Source organism: Acromyrmex echinatior, chromosome 1 (assembly GCF_024713525.1).
Source record: "Acromyrmex echinatior isolate Ae372 chromosome 1, ASM2471352v2, whole genome shotgun sequence".
Lineage (NCBI taxonomy): Eukaryota > Metazoa > Arthropoda > Insecta > Hymenoptera > Formicidae > Acromyrmex > Acromyrmex echinatior.
Genome location: NC_141852.1, coordinates 7,149,204 through 7,166,797, shown reverse-complemented (window position 1 = coordinate 7,166,797; position 17,594 = coordinate 7,149,204). Strand labels below are relative to the sequence as shown.

The 17,594-nt window shown below is 35.4% G+C and overlaps 1 protein-coding gene across 7 annotated transcripts in view; it reads left to right on the top strand.

Moving 5' to 3' along the window:
* The window catches only part of ACC (acetyl-CoA carboxylase), a 28,692-nt gene extending 13,305 nt beyond the window's left edge, over positions 1 to 15,387 (top strand). For 6 of the 7 annotated variants that reach the window (XM_087411156.1, XM_087411167.1, XM_087411155.1 and 3 more), the window contains 10 exons: positions 5,176 to 5,299; positions 5,388 to 5,718; positions 5,927 to 6,224; positions 6,320 to 6,533; positions 6,597 to 6,930; positions 7,007 to 7,467; positions 7,608 to 11,447; positions 11,645 to 11,924; positions 12,007 to 12,287; positions 12,369 to 15,387. In XM_087411156.1, coding sequence (XP_087267282.1) covers positions 5,176 to 5,299; positions 5,388 to 5,718; positions 5,927 to 6,224; positions 6,320 to 6,533; positions 6,597 to 6,930; positions 7,007 to 7,467; positions 7,608 to 11,447; positions 11,645 to 11,924; positions 12,007 to 12,287; positions 12,369 to 12,983 — 6,778 coding nt within the window. In that variant the 3' untranslated portion in view covers positions 12,984 to 15,387. Of the gene's footprint in view, positions 1 to 76; positions 5,018 to 5,175; positions 5,300 to 5,387; positions 5,719 to 5,926; positions 6,225 to 6,319; positions 6,534 to 6,596; positions 6,931 to 7,006; positions 7,468 to 7,607; positions 11,448 to 11,644; positions 11,925 to 12,006; positions 12,288 to 12,368 lie in introns of those variants that run through there. The other variant, XM_087411162.1, reaches the window with a different exon arrangement.
* Positions 15,388 to 17,594: the final 2,207 nt, after the last annotated feature.

Below are 17,594 nucleotides of genomic sequence, written 5' to 3'. Positions count from 1 at the left end.
AAGTAAAGATAGATCCCATTAGATGTCCCCCCCTCCTCCCCCCCCCCGATTGCTCCAAACGAAGAGAACTTTCAGCAGGTTTGCATCGATTTGGATTGGATAATGTTCTATTGGTTGACGTTATATGTTTTACCAATAGAAGAGCATACAACGTAATTAATCCAACATAGATTGATACAAACTCACTTGGGCCGAATACGCTATAAAGCTCATCAGGGCGCGACAGGATTTACCATTCGCACAAATCTTCGCGAAAATGAAGAATAGGACGGCTGAAAATTAGTAAATTTGTGTGAACTTTTGAGAAGTACATTTTTAAATCTATAGTGTCAAATTTAACCTGTTTTAAGTCGCCACTGCTCCTACTTAATGTATCGTTACTAAAACAATGGATAAATTTTATTGCTTTAGTACAAATTAATGATATATTGAATAGGAATAATGACAATTTAAATTTTTTATTTAGGTTAAATGTGACACTTTTAGATTTAAATATATAATTTTCATCGTATAATATTAATATAAACACGTATAGATTTAGAATCTTTAGTATTAAATCTACACTATAAGAATTATATGAACATTGCATGATGTTAAAAAGGTACGTCGGAGTATGACGGATTGAAAAATGTTATCTTTAGCATGTTGTGCTGTTACTGCTGTTAAGCAATTTATTTTGACAATTTAATTTGGTATAAACTAAATGTTTACGTTTTAAATAATACATATTTAAAAATGTCAATGATACTAATTTTGGCTAAGATATAATACAATAAAAAATGTATTGTTAAACTTTATATGATTGATATGATTCTTTGATTTTTAAGCATCTAAATTTTGATCTCATTTTAATCTTAAATAATGTCGCTATCGTTTGATCGTGTTTTCTAAAATAATAATTTTGAACAAAATGGCAGCCATTTAAAGTTATCAAATTTTCACCGAAAGTTGTTGAAAATTATTTTTTCTTAAAAAACCACGATCGAACGAGAATAGCAGCATTTAAGATTAAAATAAAATCAAAATTTATTTTAGATACCTAGAAGATTTATTTTAGATACCAAGATAAATCAACCGTGAAGTTCAAGATATTTCTGTATTATATTTCAGCAAAAAATTGTTTTTAAATATATTATTCAAAATGTAAATTTTTAACTTGTATCAAATAAAATAATAAAATTGTGTGTGTCAAATTAAATTGTGTGTGTGTGTGTGTGTGTATGTGTTGTGTGTCAATGTAAATTATTAATTAACATCACAATTGTATGCTAAAGATAACTATATTTTTTTATCCATCAACCTGACGTCTCCTCTTAAATCTGTATATTTTTTTAAACCCATATTTTTTAGAATTTAATTCCTGTAACCTTTCTCACCTCTGTGGCCGCGCGACAATGAACGTTTGAATATTCAAACAGTGCAACCTCGGTGCAACTTACAATCGTTTCCTTCTGCGAAAATAGAAGGTATTTTAAGTGCGTACTGTGTTGTCGTGGACTTCTTAACACTGTTATCAGGAACATTTGCGTTTTAGATAAATCATAAAGCATTCATGCGCGCTGTATAGATTGGTTTCTCCGTACATTTCAAACGCCGCGAATGTGATTCGACCTTACACGGTTATCGTCAGATACTTTTGAAGAACCGATAATGCAAAGACTGATTTTTTTTTATTTTTTTCTATAAACACACACACATACACGCGCGCGCGCGCGCGTGATCACTTATACAATATGAAATAATAAAAGGATGTTATCGGAATAACTTTCGACATGTGGTCGGTTTTTTTCTTTAAAAATTAAAATATTGGATGAAAAATCGTTGTTTTTATTCGTAAGATTATTTATACGTTGGACGAAAAACGAATCGTTACATAATATGTTATTACGCTGTGTTTCAATTTTAGAGTGTGTCGTAATTCCCGTGAATTCGCAATCTTTATTTATATTTAAGCATAAATATTTGAATGTTAATGTGTAACATTTAAATGTAAAATTTATCGCGATTTGCTTGCATAAAGGAAAAATAATCAAGCGAATTTGTGAAAAGATTAAATAGGTTTTTAAATTCTTTTAACGTGTGTAATTGATGACGATTGCTTTTCGCTTAGTATGTGAATAAGCTTGATAAGCAAATTCTAAAACGCCATACTCCAATTGCATGATCGATATAATGATATCAATACATCGTATAAATATAATTTTATCTTTTTTATTCCGATATTATAACTTTGTTAATCGTAATTATTGTTTTGATAAAATTATTGAAAGATTGCAAAGTAAAGAGATGTATCATATTTTATCATCTATGGAATATAAAATATATCGCACACGCAAATCTATCCTATTCAAAATGATTGATGCTTTTTGGCCTGTTTCGATACTTTTATAAACATAATATTAAGGTAAAAGAGAACTAATTCCTATTTAAAAAAATGTATATGTAATTAAATATGAATGTACATAATTATATCATTTTCTTAACTTTAAAAGTGATAACTTAAAAAATTAAATTTTCCAGAAAAAGGGACAAACTATTTTTCAAATTGATAGAAAATTATTGACTAATTAAATAATGTACAAAAAAAACAATGTATTATTAACATTATGACATTTTTGTTATTTTTGTTTCACAACTCTTAAAAAAAAACGATTTTTTTTTTAGCTGTGATGACATTTTAAAAATCTTTTTAAGTAGCGCCGATTTTCTATAAAGTTAAGTTAATTCACTTTTGATGAAATAAGATGATGTTTACTTAATTCGTCATTTATAGTAATAACTCGAAAATAACAGTTTTTTATTAGGTGTTGGAATTAATTCGTAGCGTTTTTTTAATGAAAGAATGTTATTTATTTCACATGAGCATTAAAAAATACATTAATGAAAGTACTTCCCATCTCTTGTAAAACGCTACGAATTAATTCCAACACCTAATAGTTGTGTCATTTTGTATCTTTTCTTTTTCTTGTATAATTTCTTTTTGCGTACAGGAAAAATAATAAAATGAAGGAATTGAAAAATAATTAGAGATAATTTTTGCATTTTTTTTAAATAAAAAAGTAAAAATTACCACATATACATAAATAGAACACAAAATATAATTGCTGATCAAAATCGTGTACACCAATGCCTACTAATGTCCATTAATACCTTAGTAATCTCCTAATATCTTAATAATGCCCATTAATACTCTAAAATTGGCTTACTAATACCCAGTAATGTTTTAATAATGCTCTTCAGTACCTAATAATGTATAATAATGCTTCATACCGCTTATTATAATACACAATATTATAACTAGTATACTAAAATTATATAGTATATTTACACATTTTTCACGAATTATGCTTACTTGAAGTAATGTGCATAATTTTAATTATAATAGTTACCGAGATATTAATTTCTAAAAATTGTCGAATAAGCTGATAAAATAAAATCGACGCATAAGACAACTTTAAGATTTCAGAATTCTTTGTGAAATATCTCAAAGGTGTTTTTTAAAGAACTTTTAAAGATATCTTAAAGTTGTTTCATGCATCGAATTTAGACATTCTACTTATTAGGTAACTAAAAAAAAGTTGCGAGAATTGCAAAATGGAGGACTTATCGACTCAGTTTAATCCGTCCTATCTACAGACGAGTGCTTTGTCAAAACTTACCAGACACCCTGTATATTGCAATCCTCTTTTTCGCAATCCTCTTTTTGATTAGATGATAATATGAGAAGTATCGGAAGTTGACCATATCGCAGAGCAGAAATTGAAAAGGTACTTTGCTCGCAAAACTTCAAATCGAAATAACTTGCATAATTTATAAAAATAATTTTGTTATATCATAACAAAGAACGTTAGAACTCGCTGCAACTTTTATTATATCATATTATTTATTTTACTTGCAAAAATTATGCATGTTCTTCCGTTCTCTAACATGGATAATTTTTCCAAATGTTCACTGTGCTCAGAATAGAATTTAAGTAGATACTATATTTATTAAGTTTATCTCTGCTAGTTTACTGCTAGTTTAAAGATTAAAAGAAATGACCACTTATTTAGGGATACCCCGTATAATATATAACCCCGTGTAACATATATAGTACGAAAATGTCTAATAATTATTATCATAAAATGGTTGCAATTAATTATAGTTAAATGATAATAATTGCGTTAATCTAATAACTAGAATAGAATAGAATTTATTATACTTCAGCATATACAGCCAAGAAGGGGACTTGGTTTATATATAAAACTTAATTCATTCACACTTCCATATCTCATTCGCATGCTATCACATATAATAATAATAACTATAATTGTAGTCATTTTTGGTTGCCAACTATATATATTTGTTGATTGAACTATACATATAGTTATTATTACTAACATTATGACAGTAATAATCATAATATATTATGGTAACATGTAATTATAATTACAATATTACAAACGTATACAAAATTATTTTCAAATATGTATCTATATATGCATATATATAGCTAAATTTTAGGCTTGCTCAGCAAAATCATTATTTCTGTATACTAGTTGTTTTCCTTTGCATGTCTGATCGCGTGACGGAAAGCTCTCGATAATTTTTTTATGACGATATGCAGATAATGATAATACCGAACTTGATTTACAGAATTATTTGTGCATCTCGAGATCGCGGATTTTAGCCAATATCTTCAAATTTTTCGTTCTGCTTAAATAAGAAAAATTCCTAGCTAGTCCATGAATGATCATTTTTGGAGTTATTTGATTTTTATCCTGATTTTTGTAATCGCGCGCGTTTATTCGTTTCTGTCACTCTGGATTTAAGTATTTAGATTTATTTATCTACGGGAAATCGCATGATGAGATGGATAAAGAGATTTATCTTGATATAAGAAAATACATAGAAAGATTCAAACTGAAGGAACTTTCTTATTCAACAATCCGTTAATATCTCTAAAAAATAACGAGGAGAATATCAGTCTCGAAGAATACGAAATGCGAAACATCCATTGGTTTCAAGATTTAAAAATGTAAATTTTATTTTGCGAATATATATGATATATTTATGTTGTTAAGCATCTTAAACTACTGTAAAAAATTTATTGTGAAAAATATAATAATTTGCAGAACTTAATATATGTCATCAGGTATGATAATAAATACTCATGAACGTATTATTGTTCAATAGGCCTAGCATGTCGCAAGGTACGGTGATGATCCAGACGCAAAATCGGCTTCATGAGAAGGACTTTACCGTTGCAACTCCTGAAGAGTTTGTCCATCGCTTCGGAGGTACCAAAGTTATCAACAAGGTATAAGCATTTGCTTCATCCGTTGCTTCAACTCAAAACTATTAAAATTTGTTACGGATCTTTATGTTATCTTGAATTATTGTTTTAGGTGTTGATTGCCAATAATGGTATCGCAGCAGTTAAATGTATGCGATCGATTCGACGCTGGTCATATGAGATGTTCAAAAACGAGAGAGCTGTGCGTTTCGTGGTGATGGTCACTCCGGAAGATTTGAAGGCAAACGCGGAATACATCAAAATGGCAGACCAGTACGTGCCTGTACCGGGTGGGACCAACAACAATAATTACGCTAACGTGGAACTTATCATCGATATCGCAATACGTACTCAAGTTCAAGCAGTTTGGGCCGGATGGGGTCATGCTTCAGAAAATCCTAAACTTCCGGAACTACTCCATAAAAATAACATCTGCTTTATTGGTATAAATAACATTTAAAAAATCGGATTAACAGATTAAAGAAGTTAAAGAAAACCAAAGATATGCACAATTTGCGTTTCTTCTGCTATTATTTTATAGACATTATTGATAAGAATAAAGAATTAATTATCGTGACAACTGTTCACAGAATTTTAATATTTGCGCATTTTCGTGTCGATTTTATATTACATTTCTACATTTTTCGATAGGACCGTCCGAAAAAGCTATGTGGGCTTTGGGTGATAAGATTGCATCTAGCATAGTCGCTCAAACCGCGGATGTACCAACACTTCCCTGGTCAGGATCGGAATTGACAGCGCAATACAGCGGGAAAAAAATCAAAATATCATCGGAACTTTTCAAAAAAGGATGCGTTGCCACCGTGGAAGAGTGTCTAGCAGCGGCTAACAAGATCGGCTTTCCAGTTATGGTGAAGGCGAGCGAAGGTGGTGGTGGTAAAGGAATAAGAAAAGTAGAAAACGCCGAGGAATTGCCCGCTTTATTTAGGTAAAACCCTAAAGTTCTGCCTAAAAAAAAAGGACTTTTATTACATATGTAACACTGTGTAATACATTTTTATCGCAAGGATTTCTAACGTTTAGGCAAGTACAGCTCGAAATACCTGGCTCACCAATATTTATTATGAAATTAGCCAAATGCGCTCGTCACTTGGAAGTGCAATTACTGGCCGACAATTATGGTAATGCAATATCATTGTTTGGGCGCGACTGCTCTATCCAGAGGAGACATCAAAAAATCATCGAGGAAGCACCTGCCGTGATTGCTAAGTCAGAAGTTTTCGAAGAAATGGAAAAAGTAAATATCACAATAATTATATCCTCGACAATATGTTATTGATTGTTTACTATCGAACAATAGGCCGCTGTAAGATTAGCAAAAATGGTGGGATACGTTAGCGCGGGAACCGTCGAGTATCTGTACGACACATCTGGCAGATATTATTTCTTGGAGTTGAATCCTCGTCTTCAAGTGGAGCATCCTTGTACCGAGATGGTATCGGATGTGAATCTACCGGCCGCCCAACTACAAATAGCAATGGGCTTACCATTGCACCACATTAAAGATATACGTCTTTTATATGGGGAGAGTCCTTGGGGCGATAATCCGATTGATTTCGACCAGCCTCGTCATAAACCTCAACCGTGGGGCCACGTTATTGCAGCTAGAATTACCAGCGAAAATCCTGACGAAGGTAAGATAACTTCTTATCTACCGCAAAAAATTTAATTTTTTTTCTAAAAATCATATAATTTATTTGAATTTTTTAGGTTTCAAGCCGAGTTCCGGTACGGTGCAAGAGTTGAATTTTCGATCATCCAAAAATGTTTGGGGTTATTTCTCAGTTGGAGCTTCAGGAGGACTTCACGAATTCGCGGATTCTCAATTTGGCCATTGTTTTTCGTGGGGTGAAGACCGTAATCAAGCTAGAGAGAATTTAGTCGTGGCTCTAAAAGAACTGAGCATCAGAGGCGATTTTAGGACAACGGTTGAGTATCTTATCACATTGTTGGAGACTGAATCCTTTCTACAGAATAATATAGATACTGCTTGGCTCGATTTGCTGATCGCCGAATGTGTTCGAAGTGACAAACCAGATATTATATTGGCTGTTACGTGCGGAGCACTTCATATTGCCGATAGAACGATTACAGCGGCTTTTACTGGCTTTCAAACTTCCTTAGAGAAAGGCCAAATACAGGCTAGCAATGATTTAGATAATGTTATTGATGTAAGTTCCTGTCCTGTTAATGTTATTTGATAATAATATTATTATACACAAAATGTGCTTTTTCGAATTATTTTGGCATTGATTTTGAGGTATATGTTATAGACTATTTTTATTTTTTTCTATTACATTTCGTATTGCAGGTAGAGCTTATTAACGACGGATACAAATATAAAGTACAGGCTGCCAAATCTGGTCCCAATACCTACTTCCTCGTGATGAATGGCTCCTATAAAGAAATTGAAATCCATCGCATGTCGGACGGAGGATTGTTGTTTTCACTGGATGGTGGCAGTTTTACGACTTATATGCGTGAAGAGGTAGATCGTTATAGGATCATAATTGGAAATCAGACATGTATTTTTGAGAAAGATAACGATCCGTCCTTACTGAGATCACCGTCGGCCGGCAAGTTAATCAATTTCTTGGTCGAAGACGGGGGTCACGTTAGTCCTGGTCAGGCATACGCCGAAATTGAAGTAATGAAGATGGTCATGACTGTTACCGCCAGCGAGATGGGAAGTGTTTTTTATGTAAAGAGACCTGGTGCTATATTAGAAGCCGGTACATTGATCGCGCATCTCGAATTAGATGATCCGTCATTGGTGACGAAAGCGCAAGAATACACAAGACAATTTCCTACGGCAGTAACATCGGCTGTACCGGAAAAACTGAATCATCTTCACACCAAGTATCGAAATGCTTTGGAAAATACTTTGGCTGGCTACTGCTTACCCGATCCATACCATTTGCCACGTTTACGTGAGCTAATCGAAAAGTTTATGTTCTCGTTACGCGATCCTAACTTGCCGTTGTTGGAATTGCAGGAGGTGATCGCGACGATATCCGGCAGAATCCCTGTCTCGGTTGAGAAAAAGATTCGCAAATTGATGTCTTTATACGAGCGAAACATCACGTCGATCTTAGCTCAATTTCCCAGTCAACAGATCGCTGCTGTAATTGATGGACACGCGGCGACCTTGTCCAAAAGAGCCGAGCGAGACGTGTTCTTCCTGACTACTCAAGCTATCGTGCAATTGGTACAAAGATACCGGAACGGTATACGCGGTCGAATGAAGACCGCCGTGCACGAACTTCTCCGACAGTATTACACGGTTGAAAGCCAATTCCAACAAGGTCATTATGATAAGTGTGTCTCCGCACTGATAGAAAAGTACAAGGATGATGTAACCACTGTGACTGGTATGATCTTCAGTCACAATCAAGTGACAAAGAAGAACGTCCTAGTTACTATGTTGATCGATCATCTGTGGGCTAACGAACCCGGTCTCACGGACGAGCTATCGAGCACGCTAACGGAATTAACGAGTCTGAATCGTACGGAGCACAGCCGCGTTGCATTGAGAGCTAGGCAGGTATTAATCGCTGCCCATCAACCTGCATATGAGCTTAGACATAATCAGATGGAATCTATATTTCTTTCCGCAGTGGATATGTATGGGCACGACTTCCATCCAGAAAATCTGCAGAAACTCATTCTCTCAGAAACGTCCATCTTCGACATACTTCACGACTTCTTCTATCATTCCAATCGCGCGGTGTGCAACGCAGCCTTAGAAGTCTACGTACGACGAGCTTATATCAGTTATGACCTGACGTGTTTACAACACTTGGAGCTATCCGGCGAGATCCCATTGGTGTATTTCCAATTCGTTTTACCCAGCAATCACCCTAATCGTCAGAATCAATCTCTGGTGGACCACAGAGCTGGCGCGATGGCGGCCTTTCAGGATCTCGATCACTTTAATCAGTATGCGGACGAGATTTTGGATCTACTGGAGGATCTATCGAGTCCCACGCCGATAGTGTGTCCGAAATTGTTGGAGGCGGTGGAAGCCGCCGGGAGCGAATCGAGGCACAGTACGTCGATCAATGTCTCTTTGAGTGCGGCTGAAACGACAACCACGACAACAGCAGCAACTACTAACGACAAATCCGCAGAGCCAAGTCACATATTGAGCATCGCAGTCAAGGAGAATGGCACCGAGGATGATGCCACTATGTCCAGAATGTTTGGAGATTGGTGCGCAAACAACAAAGATGAGTTAATATCTCGTGGCATCCGAAGAGTTACGTTCGCCGCACTCAAGAAAAGGCAGTTCCCCAAATTTTTCACCTTCCGTCAGCGAGAGGGCTTCGTCGAGGACAGAATCTACCGGCATCTCGAGCCTGGTTGCGCCTTCCAATTGGAATTGAATCGTATGCGAACATACGATCTCGAAGCACTTCCAACATCCAATCAGAAGATGCATCTGTACCTTGGGCAAGCCAAGGTCGCAAAGGGCCAGCAAGTTACGGATTATCGCTTCTTCATTCGCTCGATCATACGACATTCCGACCTCATCACGAAAGAGGCTAGCTTCGATTATCTTCATAACGAAGGCGAGCGTGTTTTGCTTGAGGCCATGGACGAGCTGGAAGTTGCGTTCTCGCATCCTCTCGCTAAACGTACCGAGTGCAATCACATTTTCTTGAACTTTGTACCCACAGTCATTATGGATCCTAGCAGAATAGAGGAGAGTGTGACGAGCATGGTGCTACGATACGGGCCAAGATTATGGAAGTTGCACGTCCGACAGGCAGAGATAAAGATGACTATTCGACCCGCACCAGGGAAACCGACTTCCAACGTACGTCTCTGTATCGCCAATGATAGTGGATACAGCATCGACTTGCATTTGTATACGGAAGCTACCGACTCCAAGACGGGTATCATTCGCTTCGAGTCTTATCCGTCTACTACAAACGGGACCAATTGGAGGCCAGGTCCTATGCACGGACTACCGATCTCCACGCCATATCTGACCAAAGATTATCTCCAAGCGAAGAGATTTCAGGCACAGAGCGCCGGCACGACTTACGTATACGATTTGCCAGATATGTTCCGGCAACAACTCGAGAAGTTATGGCAGAGATACGTTGAGGAGATGTCGCCAAGCAAGCAAAATCCGATTACGATTCCTAATCCAGTGATGGATATCGTGGAGTTAGTATTGGAGGGGGAACAATTGGTCGAACAGAAGCGCCTGCCGGGCGAGAACGACGTTGGCATGATCGCGTGGCAGTTGACTCTGTATACTCCGGAGTATCCATTTGGCAGGGACATTATACTTATTGCCAACGATTTAACATACATGATAGGCTCATTCGGGACGCGCGAGGATCTTGTGTTTTGTAGAGCTTCCGAGAGAGCGAGACAACTTGGGTGTCCACGTATATACTTTTCTGCCAATTCTGGAGCACGTCTTGGTCTAGCCGAAGAGGTGAAGGCTCTTTTCAGGATCGCGTGGGAAGACGAGAACGAGCCGGAGAAGGGTTTCAAATACATATATCTCACGCCGGATGATTATGCGCGCTTGGCCCCCCTCAACTCGGTGAAGGCATCGTTGATCGAGGATCCTGCAGGAGAATCACGTTACAAGATCACAGACATCATCGGCAAGGATGATAATCTAGGGGTAGAGAATTTAAAGTATGCCGGTCTAATCGCGGGGGAAACGTCAAAAGCATACAACGAGATTATCACAATCTCTATAGTGTCATGCCGTGCGATCGGTATCGGCGCCTATCTGGTCCGTCTCGGTCAAAGAATAATTCAGATTGAGAATTCGCATATTATTTTAACCGGTTATAGAGCATTAAATACTGTGCTGGGTCGCGAGGTTTACGCTAGCAATAATCAACTGGGCGGTACACAGATTATGCACAACAATGGGGTATCTCACGCGACTGACGATCGGGACTTGGACGGGGTGGCGACTGTGCTGAAGTGGCTAAGTTACTTTCCTAAAAATAAAGGTGCCTCGTTGCCGATACTGTCACCCATCATGGATCCAATCGACCGAGAGATCGGTTACGTGCCTACAAAAACAGCTTATGATCCGAGATGGATGCTAGAAGGCAGAAATTGTACCGAGTCGAACGTCTGGGAAAGTGGCTTTTTCGATCGAGGCTCGTGGCATGTGAGTCCTTCTGTCTTTCGATCTTAAAGCAACTCTAATGAAAATTTTTCTTATTAAAATTCTTTGTTAATTTTTAGAATTTTTATATAAATTCCCAAATTTTTTAGAATTTTTATATATAATTTTTTAGAAAACTCTTATTTTTATTAGAAAACTCAGCAGTATTGTTAACTTACTTTTGTGTTGTTACAAAACAGGAAATAATGAGACCATGGGCGCAAACAGTAGTAACGGGACGAGCTAGACTCGGTGGCATACCGTGTGGCATTATCGCTGTCGAAACGAGAACTGTTGAGCTGCATTTGCCAGCTGACCCTGCCAATTTAGATTCGGAAGCTAAAACTATATCTCAAGCAGGACAAGTTTGGTTTCCGGATAGCGCGTACAAAACTGCTCAAGCTATTCAAGATTTCGGAAAAGAGGAATTGCCGCTATTTATCTTTGCTAATTGGAGAGGCTTCTCTGGCGGTATGAAAGGTAAGCTTATCTTCGATTATCGATCATTGCTCGACTATTGTCCCAATTTCACTAACTGCTTTAATTCATTATGTGCTTACAGATATGTACGAGCAGATCATCAAGTTCGGCGCATATATCGTGGACGGATTGCAACAATATTGCAAGCCGATATTTGTTTACATTCCACCGAACGGAGAACTTAGGGGTGGCGCTTGGGCGGTCGTTGATCCTATGATAAATCCTCGTTTTATGGAGATGTTTGCCGACAATAACAGTAGAGGTGGCATCTTGGAAGCCGATGGTGTTGTAGAAATCAAATTCCGTAACAAGGACATCGTGAAGACTATACATAGAGTTGATCTTGTTATAATAAAATTAAAAGTACGTAAACGCGATTCTTCATTTTTTATATCAACTCTTGGTATTACACTTATGTAACGTTTATGTAACTGTGTATTCTAGGAAAAATTAACAACAGTAAACACAGCGGAGGAACGTGCCGAGATCGAAGCGCAAATTCGCAAGCGCGAACAAATTTTGGAGCCAATTTACCGTCAAGTCGCTGTTTATTTCGCTGATTTGCACGATACGCCGGAGAGAATGTTCGAAAAGAATACAATTCAGGAGATAATACCGTGGAAAAAAGCGCGTCAGCTATTTTATTGGCGATTACGCCGGCGACTTTTTGAAGAGAAAATTAAGACTGAAATTCTGTCAACGCAGCCTAGTTTTGACGTTAGACAAGTGGAAGCGATGCTTCGACGTTGGTTCATCGAAGACAAAGGAGCAACGGAGTCGTATTTGTGGGATCAAGACGAAGCTGCAACCTATTGGCTGGAAGCTCAATGTAAAACCGACGACAGTGTGGTATCGCGCAATATAACGTGTGTGAAGAGAGACGCGGTAGTAACGCGAATCAAGGAAGCGTTGGAAATCTGTCCGGAAATAAGATTGAACGCAGTGCTAGAAATTGCACACAGATTGCAACCAGCTGAACGAGCAGAGTTGCAAAGAACTTTATCGCAGTTAGAGACTGCGGGACAGGAGCATCACAAGGATTCAGGCGTTTCATCCTGAGTGCATTTCGCGTAAACGTACCTGCTCCATGTTATGTATTCATTCCAACTTATTAACATTTAAACGCACATCAATAGTACAATTCATCTTCAAAGACATATATAATTATTCATATTAATGCAAATCTCTTCTCTATTAAGGAGAATAACTGAATAGATACTTTGAATAAATAGTGTTTCATAAAACCTGAATTTTTCAAATATTGATTGGAATGTGAACACAATCATCATTTGTTATTAACATTGAATATCGAGGTTTGAATTTCGATAGTTTAAATTTCGATTTTATTGAAATTAAGTTTTATTTAAAAATTGATGATATAAGAAATTCAAAGTATACCAGAAGAGATAGTGTTTGATTAATTTATTAATGATTTTTTTTATCTCTTTAATGCAAAGTGCTTTATATATTCAAAGATAAAATTTAAGAAAAAATAAAAAAACTCGTCAGTGCCATTCTGACAGATTATAATTGTATACAGGAAATCAAAAAGATTCATACTAATTAAGATATTGGATGTTGCCTCAGTTCTTGAAATTTTGATTGTTCTCATAGAAGAATTTGCTAGATTTTTTTTAGTCTATTGAACTTTCAGAAATTGAACATTTTTATATTCGATTGTAAATATGAAAATTTATATTGCAGTAAATTAAGATGAACGTTAACCCAAAAATCAAGAGCTAATAATTTATAACTCTTGTCATCTTGGTGCACGCGTATCTTAATTTTTTTCAATATTCCACAATATCTTATGATTAATATTTGATTAGCAAGACTTATCAGTTTGGGGCAACCTGTATCATATATCTAAAAGAATATCTTAATTTATTAAATGTATAATATTCTGTATATAATTATATACATACACGTGCGCGCACAAATATATAAAGTGTATATTTTTCAAAGAAAAACGTTGTGAGAAACTTTAACATTATGGACAATATGTATTATTTAAATAACATAATCACGATAGATGCGAAAATGTACATTTTATGTAGTCCTTTTTTCTCTAAAAATTCTAATTTCTTTTCTCTGCGTTTTACGGAAAAGATATATATATTTTTTAAATATTATTATATATATTCTTCATAAAAAGTGCCATCGAAGCACTGGAATCAAAATTCGTTGCTTTTAACAGATAACTCATGGAATCGCATTTATAGCTTATGACGTTTATTCGGTCATAAGTTAAAAATGCAAATTAATCTAAATCGAAACTGGATGATAATGTGTAAAACTAATGTGTATTATTAACAATCCTTTAACCTGCATTTACTATGATGATTCTAAGTTACAAATATAGTCACTTGTCCTGACAATCTTTATTTATCAGATATACTCTGATTTGACAACTCATAAGACCTCAGATATATAATGTAAGTTTTTGGGTATCTTTTAAACAAAATTGATATTCTATTGTTTGCGTTTAATATTTCAATTTTAATATCCGTCTATCGAAATATTCTATCTATAATTCAATGGACAGTTGAAGATCTTCAATGGATGATTATTTCTGATCTGATTTAATACTCACGATATATTTTTGGTTCGACAAAACGCCTCGTTTATATTATATTGAAATTTAATGTAATGCTCAATATTTATTAATATTCAAAATTTATTAATATTTCGTTGTTACATTGAAGTAAATGGCCTAAATTGTAATTGTCTGTAATAATTTTGTTGATAACACTTACACACAAGTTTTACACATTACCATTCAGTGATACATTAGCTTGCATTTTTTATTTATTTCTTTGAAGTCTTATTATTCGAGATATATATTGTTTATTCGATCTAATCGATTTCGCACGCATTTTTTTTATGCCCACAACACGTTTCATAAGAAATACGTATACATACACTCTCTTTCCAAAAACTTTTATATATTTTAGACAATTCTTTTGTATAATTATTATTCTATTGTAGATTGATATTCAAGAGAATATTTTATAAAAAGTATCTTTAAAAAACTGGTTTTGACTCTGATGTATGTATATCCGTTAGAGCATCATCTAAAATAAGTAATATCAAAAGTAATATAAAAAAAAGGACAAGGCTAATACTGAAAGAAAATGTCAAATGGCATAAGAATAAAAAAAGTTCAATAATGCGCGAGTTTACAGGCTGATGTAAAAGTCTAAGGAACAATTAATTTTATTCGCAAAAAAGTACGAGGCTGCTTTCTAAAAAAGAAGATATAAATAGCGAGTGTGAGAAGAATCCTTGTGGCAAAGCTACAAAAATAGCATAAAATATTTATATTAATTCAAATTAAAAGGGTCTTAATTTTTTATACGACCGCAAAAAAGAGAAAAGAGAGAGAATGTATATACCTTCATTATTTATGTAAAAAAATATGTATAAAGTTAAATTAGACATAAATATAGCTGATAAAAACGCAGTGAAATTGCCTTGTTGATATTTCCGAATATTGCGAGTCCAACATCATATAAATTTTCTAGTACAAGTATATAAGTGTAACTATATGAATTTATAGTATAAGAATCTTGCTGAATAAAGCGACCGGAATATTTGGAGTAAGTGCTATACCGCAGTATGCCTTGTGTTTGATTCTCTTACAAGATATCAACGGCACACAAAATAAAAAAACATACTTGCAATGTATTATTCTTTTAAAAAGGCCTCTGTGAAATTTATATCGTCTCATGTAATTGTATTTGTACAATTAGAGAGAACCCAGATAGTCAACCGTGATTTAAGAGGGTATTCTCATTTGTAAAGCTAAAAATTATATGATTATTCAGGAATTTTTTTAAAAGAAATGAATTAATATATTAATATGAAACTTTTTGAAATTTTATTTATACAAAATAGATATTTAAAAATTATTTTTTCGTGTCCATATGTATAATATAAAAAAAATACGCGGTGATACGCAAGACGTGAAAAAATTTCTTTTTGACGCATTGATATCATTCCGTTAGTTCTAGTAGCCTGAAACCAAAAAAACCAAAGAAATTATTAAATTGTAAGAGTTACACTATTACTGGAACTATAAGGCGTATAATTTTGCTTATACCGTTTTTTTCCGAAATTCGAGGCTTTATTGTAAAAAACTGGTTATTTATGATTCAAAGTATTGTCCATCGCTGGCCACTACTTTCTGTCATCTTTCGGGCAGCATACAAATCCCGCGTCGAAAAAACTGGTCATCTTTTGAGGCGATCCACGAATCGATCCAATTTTTTACTTCTTCATAAGACCGGAAGTGCTGGTCAGCCAGGTTGTGTGCCATTGATCGAAACAAGTGATAGTCAAAGGGAGCAACGTCTAGAGAATACGGCGGGTGGGGTAGGACTTCCCATTTCAACCTTTCCAAATATGTCTTGACCACTTTCGCAACATGGGGTCGAGTATTGTCATGCTGCAAAATCACTTTATCGTGTCTCTCGTTGTATTGCGGCCGTTTGTCTTTCAATGCTCGGCTCAAACGCATCAATTGCGTTTGATACCGATCGCCTGTGATTGTTTCAGTCGGTTTTAACAGCTCATAATATACTACGCCGAACTGGTCCCACCAAATACAGAACATGATCTTGGAGTCGTGAATATTCGGTTTGGCTGTTGACGTGGAAGCATGGCCGGGAACTCCCCATGATTTTCTGCGCTTAAGATTATCGTAATGAACCCATTTTTCGCCCCCAGTCACAATGCGATGCAGAAATTCCTTCCGTCTTTGCCTTTCAAGCAGCTGTTCACAAGCAAACAAACGCCGTTCAATATTTCTCGGCTTCAACTCGTATGGCATCCAATTTCCTTGCTTCTGAATCATTCCCATGGCTTTGAGACGTTTTGAAATGGCTGATTGACTCACTCCTAATGATCGTGCCAATTCTTTTTGATTTTGACAAGAGTCTTGATCAAGTAATGCCTTCAATTCTGCATCTTCGAAAACCTTCTCTCTTCCACCGCTATGGTCTTCGACGTGAAAATCACTCTTCTTGAAGCGTTGAAACCACTTACGACACGTTCTTTCATTAATAACTTCACCATAAATATTTGAGAGCATTCGATGAGCCTCAGCCGCAGATTTCTTCATATTGAAGCAGAAAATTAAAACCTCCCGCAAATGACAAGAATTTGGCTCGTAAACTGACATTTTCAATCGAGAATAACTTTATGATGCAGACACAAATCGACTAATGTTTCTATGGTGTTATGTTGACAGATGCCCAAGTTTATTGTGTGACGTCTATGATCTATTTATTTCGGTCACCAATCAAAGCCATCTATACGAAAAAGGTATAAGCAAAGTTATATACCTAATAGAATATGAGAAAAAAATTGAAAATTGTTGAAACGGTAATGTTTTGAAAAATGGTATTGATTTTTACCTATAAATTTGTTTGGTTTTTTTTTATATATAATAAAGTGGAATAATCGTAAATTAAATTCCACAGTTCCAGTAATAAAAGAACATATACTAAATAGACACACAAAAATTCAAGTCGATCGGACGCTTAGTTCCCGAGATATTATGTCTACGCAGTTGAAAAATGTTATTTTGAGAAAAATGCATCTAAAGTTTCAACTACAATTTACAAATAGATTAATTGTAAATAATAACCTACAGTTATCTCAGTCTAA